Genomic DNA, 15921 nt, shown 5'->3' on the forward strand with positions numbered 1-15921 from the left:
GTCCCCATGTTAAACAAGGCTGGGGGAAATCGCATGTCTTGAGAGTTGTGTGGGATCCCTTCCTCCAGGAGACCCAGCAACCATATCTGTGGACTGTGGAGTCCAGCATCTCCTTGGACGAGATAAAGGGTCGGTTGTGTTTTCTATCCGCTGGATAACTGTCCGTTGCCGAGATATGCAAGGTGGACGTTCGTCAAAGCATTGTGCACGTGGAATGATTTGCACATATACCTTGGAAGTCCTGGGTGGCTAGGTGTCTATGATGAGTGGCGTCTGACAGGTTTGAGGCTTTGCAAAGGGTGGTTGTTAAGGTTGTTGGTTGACTTGGTGCTTGGTGTTCCAGGGTAGAGGATAAACATTAGTTGATCGGTCAACGTCACAGGCTCAATCATGAGACATTCCAAGAAGATTCATTGTACAATGTATTGAGACAAGCACTGGCTGAGCAAGGCAACTCCCACAACAGAGTTACAGCTTTGCTTTGACGTCCTCTAACTCGGCTATAACCTTGGGATACCTCTCATACGCATCCTTCTCGGCGTCGAAGTTCAGGAGCCATGGCTCCCTGATCAAATGTATCAGCTCCGGGTTCTTCCAGACCTTCTTCCAATCCGCCTTGTGCCAACGCTCCCGTGTCTTCGGTCCCATGGCCTGTGCCCTGTGTACCCGGTCATATCGGATCTTCTCGTATGCACGTAACGCCCGCGGAATGTTATCTCGCCCGCTTAACTCTAAGCACGTTGCCAGGACCACGCCGTCCTCGATAGATTGACTGGCCCCTTGGATTGATGTTGGTAGAAACGGATGTGCCGAGTCCCCTAACACACAGATACGACCTTTGGGAGAGACAAACGTCGGCAGCGGGTCACGGTACACCAACTTGTGATCGATCAGTCGGCCCTCGGGCGTCGCCTTGACCAGCTCCCGCACGATGGGGCACCACCCATCCAAGTACTTCAAGGCCTCCTCTGGCTTGCCTGGGAATTGCCAAGACTCGTCGATATTTCCGTCGTCAATATGCGTGAATACCCAGTTAACTTCGGACCCGTTCTTGAGGCTCGAGGCGAGAAAGTGGATGTCCGGGCCGATGAACCCCTGATGCGTATCACCATTGACCACGATATGTCGCACGATGGGGTTATCACGGATTCGGTCGGCCGGGTACCAAGCCCGATAGACGGCGTAGCCGGAGGATTTGGGATTCTCGTCAACCCCGAGGACGATCTTCCGACCGCGAGAGCGCACCCCCTCTGCAGCGATCACCACGTCGGCTGTCACTCGCTCTCCCGTGCCGGCCAGCACAACTCCAGCCTGTGGGGGGTCGTCCGTCTCGAAGTAGTCCTCCACGCGGCATCCTAGCCGGATATCGATCCCCCGGGCTACCGCGTGCTTGTAGATGATGTTGTGCAGCTCGCCCCGGTGGCCGTTGATCCGCCTTCCCCAAGCTCGCTCATGGGCGAAAGACTGCCGGGTAACAAACGTTCCCTCGTAGTGGTAGAGGTCCAGCCACGTCGTCTGGCGCGCCACGGCCTCCATCGCGTCCACCACGCCGGGCCATCTCTCGAAGGCTTTGGAACCGTTGGGATCGAAGCTGATGATGTCGCCAACCCTCATGATCTCATCCATGTTGTCCACCTTTTCGAAGAGCGTCACGGAATGGCCCTTGCGGTCGCACTCTATGGCAGCGGAGAGGCCGGCGAACCCGGCGCCCACCACAATGACCTTGATCCCCGACGGTGGGAGACGCGGAAATGTCGAAGCGGGAGCGGCAACTGGTGGTTCTGATGATTTCGACATCGTGGAGGTGTTGAGGAGGACTTGAGTGGCGTTTGTCCACAAACGTCAAGGGGGCTGAGGATCAATGGTGTGTCCACCAGGCTACGAGATTCATGAAGTGACAATTGGCGCTTGGAGGAGAGTTTTGTAGTACTCATTGTTGGCCCGGTGCTTGATTTAACCCCGACCCGGCAATCCTCACCATTCTCATATTGATCTGTTGTGCCGGCAGGTCCAGATGTCCATTATCCTGGGTATCGTTTCGGAGACCATCCTACTAAATCTATTGTCCTTACAATAATTGGTTATTAATACCAAGGCCATGTCGAAGCGCAGGTCCACACTAGCCTTCTCACAACAACATACCACGGATGGTCTTTGGAACTTGTTGTTAGCCGGGGCTATGGCGCATTGATTAACTGAGTAATACTACCAAGGTAAATGTTGCGCATGAATAAACGGGAAGCATAATACGATGCGGCCCGAAGCTTCGAGAGCGCTATTATGTCCGATAAAGAATAACTGAGTTCCAGGAAATGGGCCGAACATCAAAGTCAGAAAAAGAAGTTAATTTACCTTACCTAGGTCAGTTTCGGGGAAGACAAAATCCACCAATAAGTACCAAGTACCCGAATTATGGTTTCTCTCTGGGGCCGTTAAGACACCAAACGGAACGAGACTGGAGTCAGACCATGGGTCCAAAGCCCCGGTACTATCCCAGACTCCTTTTGTAAGCTGCGTTGAAGATCACTGGGATAGTTATCCCATGAAGATAGCGGGATAAGTTGGACCAGAGTATCAAGTAGCTGTCGGACCTCAAGACGCATTGACTAAGGCCCTATACATCCACTCGCTCAACAAATATGCTGAAAGGGAAATGGAACGGAACCCAAGTAAGTTTGTACTGCAACCATGTATATCCGGATGCAAAAGGGTATAGTATGTACAAGAAGCAGGGCCCCACTATAACCCCAGCCCATACACCTTCAACCTCAGAACTCCTCCACCTTTCACCACCCCATTCAGTTCACTCCATCCCCGGCTTTTCAATTTACAGGCACTGAGAGTACCACTGGTTCTGCTGGCGGCAGGTGGTGCCGGCCTCGCAGCAGGTAGGGCCGTTCCAGCCCTGGCCACCGCACTGGCCCCAGCGAGGAGAGCACTGTAGGATCTCATTGTTAGTGTTTGGCTCAAGACAAGCTAGGAGACATATGTAGATAGACTTACGTTGCCGCCCGGGTTGCCACCGGGGTTGCCACCGGGGTTGCCGCCGGGGTTGCCACCAGGGTTGCCGTTGTTGCCGCCACCGTTGTTGCCGCCGCCAGTGGAGCCGCCGCCGACGTTGATGCGGGCCGAGCCGCTGGAGAAGTAGCCCTCAGTAGCCACGATCTGGTAGTCGTGGGTACCCAGGGTGAGGCCGGCCTGCCGCCAGGCGTTGAAGTGGGCGTTCATGTCAACAGAGCCGCCAACGCGCTTGTTAACACGGACGGACCAGTACTGGTCAAAGGAGCGGGTGCCCTCAATCGAGGGAGCGTTGGTGCGGCGGGTGCGGTAGACGTTGTAGGTCGAGCCATCAACGTTGATGCTGCCCAGGCGCTGGGCACCAGTCGAGGGATCGTAGGTGCCGAAGTTCTCGACGACGTAGTACTCGACGAGAGGGTTGCGAGTCCAGCCGTAGACGGCCAGGTACGAGTTGCCGTTGGGCTGGTAGGTACCAGTGTAGTTGATGGTACTGCCATATGTTAGTGATGATCTTGAGAGAAGTCGGTTAGATGATGAACCTACCGAGCAGCACCCGGGTTCCAACCCTTGCCACCGACCCAGTTGCCGTTACCAGACCAGGTCACACTGTACTGACCACCGGCCTCGTTGGTGTAGCGGACGTTCGGACCACCGTCAGTCCAGAAGGAGAAGTAGTAGCCGTCGTGAGTGCCGGTAGCGCTCTGGGTGTAGGTCTGGCGCTTGTTCAGGTGCATGCCAGGCAGCTCACCGGGGGCGGCGAGTGCCGTGGCGGCGATGGAAGCGCCGAGGAAGAGGGACGAGAAGGCGACCATTTTGACAGACTGCTTGGGCTCTTGATCCGCTGCGGTCGAGGGCTGGTGGATGAAGCACCAGAGGTGAGCTCGGGAGGGCAGGAGTTGAGCCCAATCTTATATGCACGCTCGTCGCGCAGTCTACCACCCATCTCGACTACCATCGCGCGCCCCATTTGGCTCGGAGAAGATTCCTCGACTTCCTTCTTGGGCTCTATTCTTAGTCCCCCCGGTTTCCGCCATCACCTGTTTCCCACCCCTTTCATCTACAGATGGGGCGTGCATGGCTACGCGGTCGATCGACACTCTGCCACCCCCTGCCATTCATGGGATCTTTCTTGCCCCTGGATGTCTTATGCAACGCACCCCGCCCTTGGCATCCATCCGATCTGTGTGTCTCGGCGTCAATGCCATGCCCATGCGCAAAAAAAGGCTTCTTCGAGAAGGTTTCGGTTTCTGCATGTGGGCATGTATGTACCTACCCGCCGCTCTTATCCCCGCCGAGACATTCAATCTATATCTGAACGTCCTCGAGGACTTGGTCTTAGACCATCGAGGTGGATGCTTTGCTCCGTATCCTCTACAGTAGTATTGTGCGTGCAATAGCCGAGGTCGAAGAGACTGAGACCGTCAGAAGGGCAAACCATGGGTCGGAGGTGTGACTCCACAAATTCAACGGCTGGTCGGCGTTGACTGTCACTTCGTCGCTTTCCCCAACGGCCCGACCAGGGTTTTCTCCGTGCCAAGGGATCGTGCGGCGCACTCGATGGAACCTCAGGTTGTTGCCACGGCTAACGGCACCACCATGTTTCCTTGAGACAACCACGCGTCTAGCCGCATACTAGGTAGTACCACAACGTATCCTACCTAGGTGAACTCCTGCAGACACAGGGCAGTGAGAAGGCATGTCCGCTAATCACACATTGCGTAAAACGTTCTCTGGCCCTGTCCTCGGGCTGAAAAGCTCGGGCTGGAACACTGGGTGAGGAACCGGGTTGGGCACTCAATCACTTCATGCGCGGCTGCTCGGCCAAATGACAAGGGGCAAGCAACCAGCTGTGTTTGAAACAGCTCCGGGGCCAGCTTGACAGCCAGAACAAGCCCACGCAGGCAAGGCTAGAATAACAAGGACCTTTGCGGGCCCCCTGTCCTGGAAAAGCCGCCTGAGCCCTTACCAACTGCCGATTTATCCGCCGGCTAAACTGGTCTCGTTGAGACCCAAGGCCGGGGAAACCGTTGAATCCCCAGCTGGCGGCTCACGGGGTCTGGGGGATCCTCGATGCACGCGGGCTTCTCCGGACCTTCGATGAGGCTCACCGCTTGCTTCTTTGGGGAATACGGCTCTCAAGGGTCCGCAACGTCCACCAACAGGTAAAAGTTCCGAGGTCACACGACCGTCAAATCACCAGCGCGTACGGCGTATGCTCCGAGATGCAGTCCATGGTGATCAGCGGTCAACCACAAGACAAGCAAGTTGCCTGGGCCAGAAGGTTCAGAAATGTCAGAACTGGAAATGTCTGAGGAGGCTCGTACGGAGTCATGGGTACGCCATCCGCGAAATGTCCAAGGAAAACTAACTGCCACAACTTCATCACAACCGCATCTTTCTGCACTTTGGTATCATAAACACCTATTATACAGCGCATTCACTGGTGTTCAGTAGATTCATAGCCAGTGACCAACCCCACACCCAGTGATCCCTACAAAGTGCAGGATGCTCTCAACTCTTCGTTGAGTTCCGCCACCCTGAAGACTGGTGTGTGGTTTGTCCCCGAGGCTGCGTCGAGTTGCCAGACATGGTCACTCAGGTAATGGCATCGACGCCCATAGGACCTAGGAACCTCCACGCTGCCCACGTCACCGTCCCGATTCGAGCGGCTCTGCGGAGGAGTCTTTAGGCTATTTCCATCACCGACATCCAATGCAACACCCCAGGCAGGATTAAACCCTGCGGCTGGAAAGGTAGACCAGTGAAAAACAGCCTGATAGATGACACTCAAAAGCGCAGTTATGGAGACCCATCATCCGCGGCAGCATCCGGGTCAAGGCTTGTATATACGACTAGGTGCAATGAATGAAGATGAATGGAGAACCTGTTAACCCGGTACACGGATCACGAGCATCCCGGTCCAAAGAATCCTGCAATCAAGACAATCTCAGGGCACTTTATGGGCCGCGGAGTCGGGTTCTGTGAAGTATGAAATCAATCTGATGAATATTGGGATTCCCAGGTCAGGGAGGTGCTGAGTTGTCAACCACCAGAAGACGGATTCGATATCCGGGTCGTCTGGTTCCATGATGCCCTTGGGCACAGACAGCCCTGCCCAGGTATGCGGAATTGACGGGGGTGGCACGGGGAACATAGCGTGTTTAAGCCGACTAGGCCCACACCTTCTACTAGCCGCCACCCCGTCTCCAAGTTTCATTCGACGGCGGCTAGACGTGTCGGAGGTGGTGAAGCGTGGCTCCGGTCCGATATCCAGCTTTAACCGAGCTACCAGTGAGGCTACCATTGTCCATCATGAGTGTTACTGTGAAGGCCTGGGGAAGTCCTGCTATCGTAGCAATCGGCTAGGTCAGCTCAACGAGTGTGCTGGACAGCAACATCTATGAGGTCGGGGGTATTCATGATAGTATTATTGAACTTCTTGATGACTGCCATGTCGGGGGCTCTGGCCCATCGGCAGTGTTCTCGATGCTTCGCTTCATCAACCGTGAACATGTTCAGCGCCGCTTTGCTGATGCTGAACGGAGACATGGAAATCGACAGGCAGCTGAACTTCCAGGAGGCCAATCACATAATTACGCCATTTCGGGGACGATCCCGCCGTGCTCGGTGCCTTCCTATGTCCTTGATCTCAACAAGAAAGGTCAAGCGGACACAAGAAGGCGTCCCCCAGGCCCGATTCAACTTTTCGCGGACCTCGCCATGGTGACACACTCAGTTACCCAGTGTACTTAGCTAAGTATGCTGAGGGTCGGCAAGACGAATATCTGCCGGGGTGTGCCTATGGGTAGATCGGTATTAATTATTGAACAACTCGATAGTTCAAGCTCCGATCACGATGCTGACTTGAATGAGATCGCACCGGCTCTTGAATACCAACACTATCCCTTTCCAAGACGGGCGCAAAGCATGATGAGCAAACTAGGCGCCTGGCTTGACGACTCAATAATTATATTACCCAAAGTAAGGACACCGGGTACCCGGGTCACTAAAAGACTAGAATAGATGAGGCGGTGCCTCAAATAGACAAGGCATGGGCGGCATGAGCGCAATGGAAGGAGATCAGCCTGCTCCCAAGTCAAGCATGGTGCGCTTCATCTATGCCGCTCTCTTCACGACTCTTCACGAGCCTCTGGTTGTCGTGACGTGAAAATTTGGAAGCTTTGATTTCTCATTGCTCTTGTCAACAACCAAAATAGCCATCCTGGAAAATCATGCTCGAACTCTATTGTCGTTTGTAACCACCATCATGACAAGCAACTCCTAGCCTTCTAATTGCCTCCATGTCCGTATCCTGCAAATCCCGGCCGGACTCAACAAAAAGAAAGACCGACATAGCTAACGAAAGGGGGGTATCAAATCTGAAAGCCCATCTGTCCATGATCTGTCCCATCAACTTCATATGCTCCCCTGGCCACCGGCCAGGCCCTGAAAACCTCTTCATATACGCCAATTCGGAACACACAAAAAGCAAAACGCCGTCCCAGATACCTGGTCTAATACCAGGCCGACTTCTTGCCGGCCTCGATGCTGTCGACAATGGTGCACTTCTCCGTCTGGCAGACGCGCCTGCGCTCGAGGTACTTGGCCTTCGGCCCCAAGGGGCCGGTAATGTAGTGGTACTCGCCAAAGAGCCGCCATTGGCGCTCGTCACTGAGAGGATAGATGTCGTCACCCCAATAGCCCTCGAAGTGGAACCACGAGGTGGGCAAGTCCGGATTGGAACTTGCGGGCCAAAGGCTGGTGAAACTCTGTCTGTTATCGCCAACAGTGGCATCCTTTCGCTCCTCCTCGTCCAAATCAGGGTCGTACCAGTAGGCGTAGTGATTGAGAGCCGGATCCCAGAGCGGACCGCGGTCCGTAATGTCCTTGAGCAGTTTGAAAGGCAGAACGTACGGATGCATACCAGGGGTAGCATACATCGCATGGCTGCCGACGGCTGAGTAGATGACCGGGCGTGGCGGCTTTCCGTTCTTTTGTGGGCGCTTCTCAAGAGCCTTCCACAGATATGCCTTACCACCTGCATGCTCACTGAGGAACATGGCGCGCGGAACCCCGTTCTGGAACCGCACCATACAATGTTCCCAATCACCAACGTGGTTCCCGAACCGGATCTTGAGCACCGTTTGACCCAGATTATAGCTGTAGAAAAAGAACCAAAAAGCGTCTAGAATCCCCGCGCCTTTGTCAACAAGGATGAGAATCGCGGGGGCGCTTGAGTAACCAGGTAAAGTCGTGGAGTTATCCTTGGGCATCGGAGACTGTCCGAAGAGGGGACGTTGTTCCCCAGCCATTGCCTGCCTCCTGCGGAGGCTAACATGCCTCAGCGAAGACTCCCTAGGCGGAACGATTCGGTGAGGTGGACTCTTCGGACCAAGATCTTGCCAGGAACCATCATCATCATCATCATCGTCATCATCGCCTCCTGGATGATGAGAGGGATCATCTGGCTTGGGGCCATCTTCACCATCATCCTCGAACGGATTGGGAATGCCCGCACGGTTGTGCAACCAGGAAGGCCGAGCCTCCACATCATCTTCGCTCGTCAGGAAGACGTCATCACCAAAGATGTTGAGAGAGCCCAGAGTGTCAAGGTCCAACGGCATTGTCCAGTTCACCTCGGATCCGTTGACAAAAGGTTGCATGTGTAGAAGGTGCTCGCCGATGTCAGATGGCCAGAAATGCTCGCCCGAGTACAGGTGAACGAGTGGGGCGTGATCAAGAACATACTCCGGCACGTCGTCCTCATGAATGCGGGCAGCATGTGACCGAATGCCGGCATCCGTATCCTTTTCCGGGGCGATCTCCCAGTCGCTCAAATCTTCCTTTTCTCCAAAGGTCCACGTGGTGCTGAGTGAAAGGGCAAGAGATCTCAACTCCTCAAGTGTAGACGGCTCATCGGGCTCGGAGCGCGCAGGAGCATCCCAACGTATGTGAAGGACACCACACAGCCCTAGCCAGCGACATGTTTGACGATCCATCCAATTTGGCGAGGTGTTCACCCAGTGTTTGTCTCGTTCGCGCTCTTCGGGATCGGGGGTTGTCGGCTTTAGGAATTGTGGAAGAAACCAGAGGAGCAACAGAAAGCTCATGAAGGCCGAGCTGGCGAACGCCAACCGGCGGCGGTTGAAGAGCCGGAGCGACATTGCGTTCGGCTTGGGCCGTGGTGAGAATCGGCGACAAGCGTGATGCGGTTCGAGGGGGAGGAATGGGTAGCGCGTCTGCTCGATCAACGTCAAAGCTACCACATTAGGTAGAAGGTGCGCAATGGTGCCGCGAGTCCAGCGGGAGAGAACAAAGGATGACGATAGAGAGGCGGTGTGCTTCCTTGCCGCCCCTCGTTCGATGATCACAAGTTATGGGAAAGGCATTCCAGTGCCAGAGGGAGGAAACGGCAGGGAGATGTCAGAACATGTAAAAAAGCCGCACGGCGCAAGAGAGGAGTAAAATCGGAGAGTCCGGGGATCTTCGTTGATGACAACAGCAGAAGGCGAGAAACAACCTGGAGGTCATGGATGATGCAGCCTTCTCCCACCAGGCCCGAGCCGAACAATCCGGTGCGCCCACATGTCAAATCAGCCCCAGGCACCTGAAACGGCCACACTGTGGGATCGTCCACGTCAGCCAAGACGTACCGTGAACCCCGGTCCCCGCATCGAAATGTGGGGTTTCGATGTACCAAGACATCAGCTTGGGCATTCCGCAAACCATGCTTCCTGCCTTGCCACCTGAAATCGCGGGTTGTCACACAGCCAGCCAATGACCGTGCGCCCCTCGTTCCAGGCCGTGCAGCAAGTCCGCTTGAACACCCTCCCATTCCGATCCCGTCTTGCATCTGCGGTCCGTCGGGACAATCGCGCGTGCCGGATGCCGACCTACCCTCCAGTTTGAGCCTCGTTCGAAGACACACAACTCCAATCCGACGGTGGTCGTCGCGGACTCGGAGTACACAAATTCATCCCTCTTTCTGTGTCGTCCCTGAAGGGCCGCCTGTGTTGCTGTCGTCACCCCACTGTGCTGGTGTTGCCGTTGGATACCCGGTACCAGTGTGCTGCTCTGTTGTCGGCCGAAATCGTGAGATGGGCCCAGTGTCTCTCCGGATCAAAGTGGCACGGCGCGCCCGCTTCGGCCATCCTCTGCCACCCGTCCTCGGTACGTAATTCCTCTCGGGGGATTGCAATCCAAGCTCCCGGTCTTCCCTCCTCTTATCCCGCCAGCGCATGTTCCGCTCCTGATCCATCCTTGCCTTTCGCCGACGACGCTCCTCCTCTTCGTCCTCGACCATCAGCTTATTCTGGCGCGTCTCCAGCGGCTGAACGGTAACCTCATCTGTCTCGCCGCGCTTGCGCTTGAGCGCGATGAGGTCCTCGAGAAAGTGCGCTTGTGGCTGTCGTTGGCCACTCTTGTCACCGCCAATGTGAATGTACACGCCACCATTGCGCCGGTACCGCTCCGGAATTTCCTCTTCAGAGTAGGCGAATCCAAGAAACGTCTGGTCCGATGTGTCTTCCTCGGACTTGGGAACCAGAACCGCCTCCCGGAAGTTTATCCTCGTCGCGCTGGCGGCAAGCAGGTCCATGTTATTCGGAAGGTGACGGAGGGCTGGAAGAGGCTGATTATCGTCGTGTTGGGCGAAAATCATTTCTGTTCCAATGTTCTCGCACCATGATCCGCGAAATACATGGTTTCGGTAGGAGACAAGCGGCTCCTTTGAGTGCAAGTCTAAAATTTGGATCTCTTCGGCGGGCTTGTTGGTGGATTGGAAGTTGGAAGTGGTTGACTCGAGAAGAGGGTCAATGGGTGGTTTTTGCGGATCATGTTGTAGGGGCATTCCGATCGCGTTCATATCGACATCTTCGCGCTCAGGTGGCTCTTCATCATCCACATCCTTGTCGTCAAGGAGATCTGAATTGGATGCCTGCGGTTCCTGCGCCCCAAATAGAGGATTATACCAGACGCGGTAGCCGGTGCGAGTGGTATGCGCGACATCGTTGGTTCTTCGTTCGAGGAAATCTCTGACTGAGAGGTCGAGGGTAATATAGTATGTCTCAGTTTCGGTCGTCGAATACTCATACTCCCACTCGTCATCGTCCTCGGGCGGCCGGGGTGCCTGGGTTCCTGGAGTGCAAGATGCCATGGTTGTGGGTGATGTGCTTTGCGAAATCTATTCCGTCGGCAGAATTATCAAAATGCTCGTCTGTAGGATGTTGGATTCGGGGAACTGGGCTGTGAGGTCGGGTTTGACGCGGAACAACGGAAGTGGTTGACCTTGATTGGGAATGAATGACGCGCCTGCGACATTGGCGGTCACTAGCGGCAGAATTGTGTTTGGGGAGTTTGCGACGTCAATTGCTGTAGGGACCCCTGTCTCCGATGGCGGGGCATTCTGCAGATGCCCCGCCAAAGTTTCCTCTGTGGACGGCAGTGTGACTTTGGCACCCGGAATTTCGGAGCCGTTGCTAACAGCTTGCGCGGAGGTTGTTGACTCACCCTACCTGTCCTCCTCAAAGACGACTATCTCTTGCCAGGCGACGTCAACTATAATATTATTAACCATGCCCAAGGTTCACCTCCTCGACTACGTCGCCGGCAACGTCCGTAGCCTCGTCAATGCCATCGAGAAGATTGGCTATGAGGTAGAATGGGTCCGGTCGCCGGAGGAGGTTGCTAACGCTGAGGTATGCGTGGAATCATACGAGGTCTTTCGTCGTCCATGGATCGCGCGCACTAACTATGACGCCTTCGGACTACAGAAACTCATCCTGCCGGGAGTAGGTCATTTCGGCCACTGCTTGTCACAGCTCTCGAAGGCCGGATACCTCCCCGCCCTGCGCGCCCACATCGACGCCGGCAAGCCGTTCATGGGTATTTGCGTCGGCTTGCAAGCGCTTTTCGCCAACTCTGCCGAGGATCCATCCTGTCCCGGGCTAGGGATTATTCCTGGCGCATTGAACCGCTTCGATGACTCCGCCAAATCCGTTCCTCACATTGGCTGGAACAACGCCTCCTGCCCGGCCCGGCCAAACCTCTACAGCCTGAACCCTGATTCGAAGTACTATTACGTCCACTCGTACAAATATCCATATACTCCAGGGGAACTGGAGTCCCTTGGCTGGGCTGTGGCCACGGGCACCTACGGCGGCGAGACTTTTGTTGGTGCCGTGGCCAAGGGCAATGTCTTTGCGACGCAGTTTCATCCAGAGAAGAGTGGTGTGGCCGGCCTGCGGGTGATCCGGGCCTTCCTTGATGGCTCAGGAGCCCGTGAACTTGCTGAAACGCCGGCGAAAGAGGTCACAGCAGAGGAATTGGCTGCCGCGATAGGCCGGGAAGGCTTGACGCGGCGAGTGATTGCCTGCTTGGACGTGCGGACAAACGACCAAGGAGACCTTGTCGTGACGAAGGGCGACCAGTACGATGTGCGAGAGAAGTCAGCAGATCGGTCAGTGCGCAACCTGGGCAAGCCTGTTGAGATGGCCAAGAAGTACTACGAGCAAGGGGCCGATGAGGTGACCTTCCTCAACATCACCTCCTTCCGCGACTGCCCTGTCGCAGACCTCCCCATGCTCGAGATCCTGCGCCGGACGTCCGAGACAGTGTTCGTGCCCCTGACGATTGGCGGCGGCATCCGCGACACGGTCGATCCTGACGGGACGCACGTGTCTGCCCTCGAAATCGCTGCGATGTACTTCAAGAGCGGTGCAGACAAGGTGTCTATCGGCAGCGATGCCGTGATTGCCGCCGAGGAGTACTACGCCGCCGGTCGCGTCTTGTCCGGCAAGACGGCCATCGAGCAGATCAGCAAGGCGTACGGCAACCAAGCCGTCGTCGTGAGCGTCGACCCCAAGCGCGTTTACGTGGCCGACCCGTCCACCACCAAGCACAATACTCTCAAGACAGCGACTCCCGGTCCCAACGGCGAGCAGTATTGCTGGTACGCGTGTACTATCAAGGGCGGACGGGAAACCCGGGACCTTGACGTGGTGGAGTTGACACAGGCTGTTGAGGCCATGGGCGCGGGCGAGATTTTGCTCAACTGCATCGACAAGGATGGAACCAACAGCGGGTTTGACCTTGAGCTGATCCGGCAGGTCAAAGCGTCTATCAAGATTCCTGTCATCGCAAGCAGCGGTGCTGGAAACCCAGGCCACTTCCTCGAAGTATTTGAGCAGACGACCACGGACGCTGCTTTGGGTGCCGGGATGTTCCATCGCGGCGAGTACACGGTGCAGCAGGTCAAGGACTATCTCAATGAGAAGGGCCTGGCTGTAAGGAGATTTGAAGGAGAACTGTAAGGTTGTCACGGGACTCCAGCTGAGAGTAAGAACAAATTGGGTAATCAGAACCAGTTACCTAGACGTAGATACCAATAGACGAACCAAACTACAGTCAAGACTTCACATTAGTCAGGAGCTTCTGATACAGGATGCGCTGATACAAGGAAGACATCTCTCAACAGAAGCTAGGCTAGACGATACCAACACCATGGAGTCTGTGCAATGCAAATCCGCTTCAAGGACCAACAACCAAAGACAGAGTACAGAACGGCCCAAACCGAACAATTATGCTCTCTGCGCCTAGAGTTCCATTCCCATGAATATCCACCGGTCACTCAAAACGTCGAACCCCTTCGACCAGAAGTCCATGGTTGTAAGCGAGAAGCCGGCCCACTGGAGTCCTCTGGTCAAACCCTTGGATTCCTCTTCAGGTATCGCCCGCTCAACGCAAATGACCATGTGCGAGCAAGCAAGAGGGCCCTCGGCCAATTCGATCAAGGCAACAAGACTAGACAAGTTTCAGGTGAGCAACAATCCGAGGCGGCAATGTCCAAATTTTGGATGGGGGGAAAACACATACGCTTGCTTGAGATCCCGCGAGACAGAGTGGGCATCGAAAAAGACGAACATAGTCTTGGCGTCCCGGCTGGTATCTTCCGCAACGAAGCCACGGAAGCTGGAACCACCGGCGTAGTCCCAGATTTCCAACCAACCGACAACGAAACCAGCCGCGGTCATGCCGGACCGACGTCCATAGGCCATGACGGTTTCATCCGAAATGGGGAAGTCGTCGGGCGGTGTCAACTGGCCATGGTGCTGAGCGGGTTGGGGTCGACTGTCATACAGGGCGGCGGCAGATGAGGTCGAAGAATCCGAAGCAAACGAGTCGTTGCGGTGTTGTTGAAATTGATGATGATGATGATGATGATTGTCGTGATACACACTGGCCAGGCCCGAGTCGTGCGACGCCGGTTTCCTCTCACCCAGAAACGTGGCGCGCAGCGTCTCGCAGAAGAACCTCTCACATTCTTCCCTGATGCGCAGTGCTGCCCCCCCTCGACGGCGGTGCCAGGCGGAGCTTTCGCTACCGTCTGGCGAGCCTCGACGACCAGTGCGCGATGAAGTTGATCTCGCCTTGGGGGTCAGCGCAAGCTGGTTGGTCGTCGTTATGGCCGCGAGGGGGGGGCTTGATGGCGGCGATGGAAGTCCCGTTGAAGGGACCTCAGGAATACCACTCGGCCCCTGCGAGACCCGTAGTGCAGTAGTGAAGGCCCTTCAGGGTCGCGGCGGCCGAGTCGGTCATGTAGCAGCTGGCGAGGATATTGGCCTGACGGACAATGTCCTCGCCATAATTACTACTGGAGTAATTGGATTTCGGTGATTTGATGGGCGCCATGGTTGCTGGATGCCAGGGTGTCAACTGGGAGTCGAGAGAGTAATGGGTGATGTCGAACTTGGTTGTCGACGTCGACGTTGCGATGTTGTCGGTGTTTGTTCGGAATCGTGTTGAAGGATTGCGGTAATGTACGATCTCCGGAGTAGAAATACTGGAGCAGGCTTTTCCGGATGGGATGAAAGCACAGAGCCAAAAAAGCACGGTTGGGTTGGGCCAGTCGGTGAAGATGAGGGAAAATCCAGGTGGCAAAAGTGGGTAAAAGAAAAGTGGGGCAGTTGGACGCAGATGATGTCACGTGCATTCTGCAACAGCCTTGGCGCCGTTCTGCTTTGCGGAGGTCGCTTTGGCCGGCGTTTCGCGCTAGGACGGAGGTTTCGCAGTGATAGTCTCGTCTCATCAGTCCACCCGATGAACATTCGAGAAGCTCCAAATCATAAAGAAACAACCAATACTCGTAAAGGCGTCCTTACTGGGCAAGATAGCGTGTGTGGCGTTTTGACTGATGCTTTGAAGCCTGTCGATGCTTTCGCGGCTGATCCTTGGCCAAATACCTGCCAGTCCTACTCGTCCAGAGTAGCGCAGGCCTAGTCGTTCCCAAACGCAAACAATAGTATCATCTACTAATATCCAAACATGTACTTCCCTCAACGGCCATATCCGGCCTATTATTAGGTTTGGAGAGTCTTCCAGACTTCCATCTAGTCCGTCTTGCTCTGGTTGGATAGCTAGCCTCCTCTGATAATTTTTCGAACTTCGAAACCCCCAGAGACTATCTACCTTAACTGTCAGGGGCCAGCTTTCTTTATGTCAGGTCAACAGCATTGCTGACATGCCCAATACCCTCCCATCTATTAAGTTCATAAGCCACCGCTGGGGGCGGAAAACGGCGACACTTGGCAGGATGCGACTGTAGCATGAAGGCGTCATAATGGGACCATCTGGATGAATCATGAGCTTGGCATCAAACCCGTCCTCGGAGCCATATGGCACCATCACCACGTCCTGTCTCCCAAAGCCCAAAGCGAAAGCCAAGGGGCAAATCTCCGTGATTGCTCCTCTTATCTATCATCATTCCAGCCCCTGTTGGTCCGTCCATACACGTGACGAAGCCCAAGGTCTCAAAGGCCGGAGATTTGTCGGAGTCCAACACCCATCGACGGCCAGAGGTATGGCATGGATATCCCCGCAACGTACTCTTATCGATAACAACAGCTA

At 55.2% G+C, this 15921-nt stretch overlaps 8 protein-coding genes across 8 annotated transcripts; 1 reads left to right on the top strand and 7 right to left on the bottom strand.

Moving 5' to 3' along the window:
* Positions 1–9: 9 nt before the first annotated feature.
* VTJ04DRAFT_8356 (uncharacterized protein) lies at positions 10–359 on the bottom strand (the record flags this gene model as incomplete). Its single annotated transcript, XM_069366784.1, has 2 exons — positions 10–231; positions 279–359. The coding sequence occupies 2 exons, from the start codon at positions 357–359 to the stop codon at positions 10–12; spliced, it is 303 nt and encodes a 100-aa protein (XP_069217684.1).
* Positions 360–468: 109 nt separating this feature from the next.
* VTJ04DRAFT_8357 (uncharacterized protein) lies at positions 469–1797 on the bottom strand (the record flags this gene model as incomplete). The annotated part of the gene is made up of 1 exon (XM_069366785.1): positions 469–1797. The coding sequence occupies one exon, from the start codon at positions 1795–1797 to the stop codon at positions 469–471; it is 1329 nt and encodes a 442-aa protein (XP_069217685.1).
* A 1030-nt stretch (positions 1798–2827) lies between these two features.
* VTJ04DRAFT_8358 (uncharacterized protein) lies at positions 2828–3830 on the bottom strand (the record flags this gene model as incomplete). The annotated part of the gene is made up of 3 exons (XM_069366786.1): positions 2828–2938; positions 3004–3508; positions 3562–3830. 3 exons carry the CDS (start codon positions 3828–3830, stop codon positions 2828–2830), a joined length of 885 nt encoding a protein of 294 aa, XP_069217686.1.
* Positions 3831–7261: 3431 nt separating this feature from the next.
* VTJ04DRAFT_8359 (uncharacterized protein) lies at positions 7262–7480 on the bottom strand (the record flags this gene model as incomplete). The annotated part of the gene is made up of 1 exon (XM_069366787.1): positions 7262–7480. One exon carries the CDS (start codon positions 7478–7480, stop codon positions 7262–7264), a length of 219 nt encoding a protein of 72 aa, XP_069217687.1.
* Positions 7481–7532: 52 nt separating this feature from the next.
* VTJ04DRAFT_8360 (uncharacterized protein) lies at positions 7533–9182 on the bottom strand (the record flags this gene model as incomplete). Its single annotated transcript, XM_069366789.1, has 1 exon — positions 7533–9182. One exon carries the CDS (start codon positions 9180–9182, stop codon positions 7533–7535), a length of 1650 nt encoding a protein of 549 aa, XP_069217688.1.
* Positions 9183–9991: 809 nt separating this feature from the next.
* On the bottom strand, positions 9992–11173 carry VTJ04DRAFT_8361 (uncharacterized protein; the record flags this gene model as incomplete). The annotated part of the gene is made up of 1 exon (XM_069366790.1): positions 9992–11173. One exon carries the CDS (start codon positions 11171–11173, stop codon positions 9992–9994), a length of 1182 nt encoding a protein of 393 aa, XP_069217689.1.
* A 418-nt stretch (positions 11174–11591) lies between these two features.
* On the top strand, positions 11592–13328 carry VTJ04DRAFT_8362 (uncharacterized protein; the record flags this gene model as incomplete). The annotated part of the gene is made up of 2 exons (XM_069366791.1): positions 11592–11714; positions 11790–13328. The coding sequence occupies 2 exons, from the start codon at positions 11592–11594 to the stop codon at positions 13326–13328; spliced, it is 1662 nt and encodes a 553-aa protein (XP_069217690.1).
* Positions 13329–13495: 167 nt separating this feature from the next.
* On the bottom strand, positions 13496–15007 carry VTJ04DRAFT_8363 (uncharacterized protein; the record flags this gene model as incomplete). Its single annotated transcript, XM_069366792.1, has 5 exons — positions 13496–13610; positions 13660–13818; positions 13891–14496; positions 14543–14857; positions 14988–15007. 5 exons carry the CDS (start codon positions 15005–15007, stop codon positions 13496–13498), a joined length of 1215 nt encoding a protein of 404 aa, XP_069217691.1.
* Between the last annotated feature and the right edge of the window lie 914 nt (positions 15008–15921).

The sequence above is a fragment of the Mycothermus thermophilus genome, assembly GCF_041956435.1.
Source record: "Mycothermus thermophilus strain CBS 625.91 unplaced genomic scaffold VTJ04scaffold_5, whole genome shotgun sequence".
Lineage (NCBI taxonomy): Eukaryota > Fungi > Ascomycota > Sordariomycetes > Sordariales > Chaetomiaceae > Mycothermus > Mycothermus thermophilus.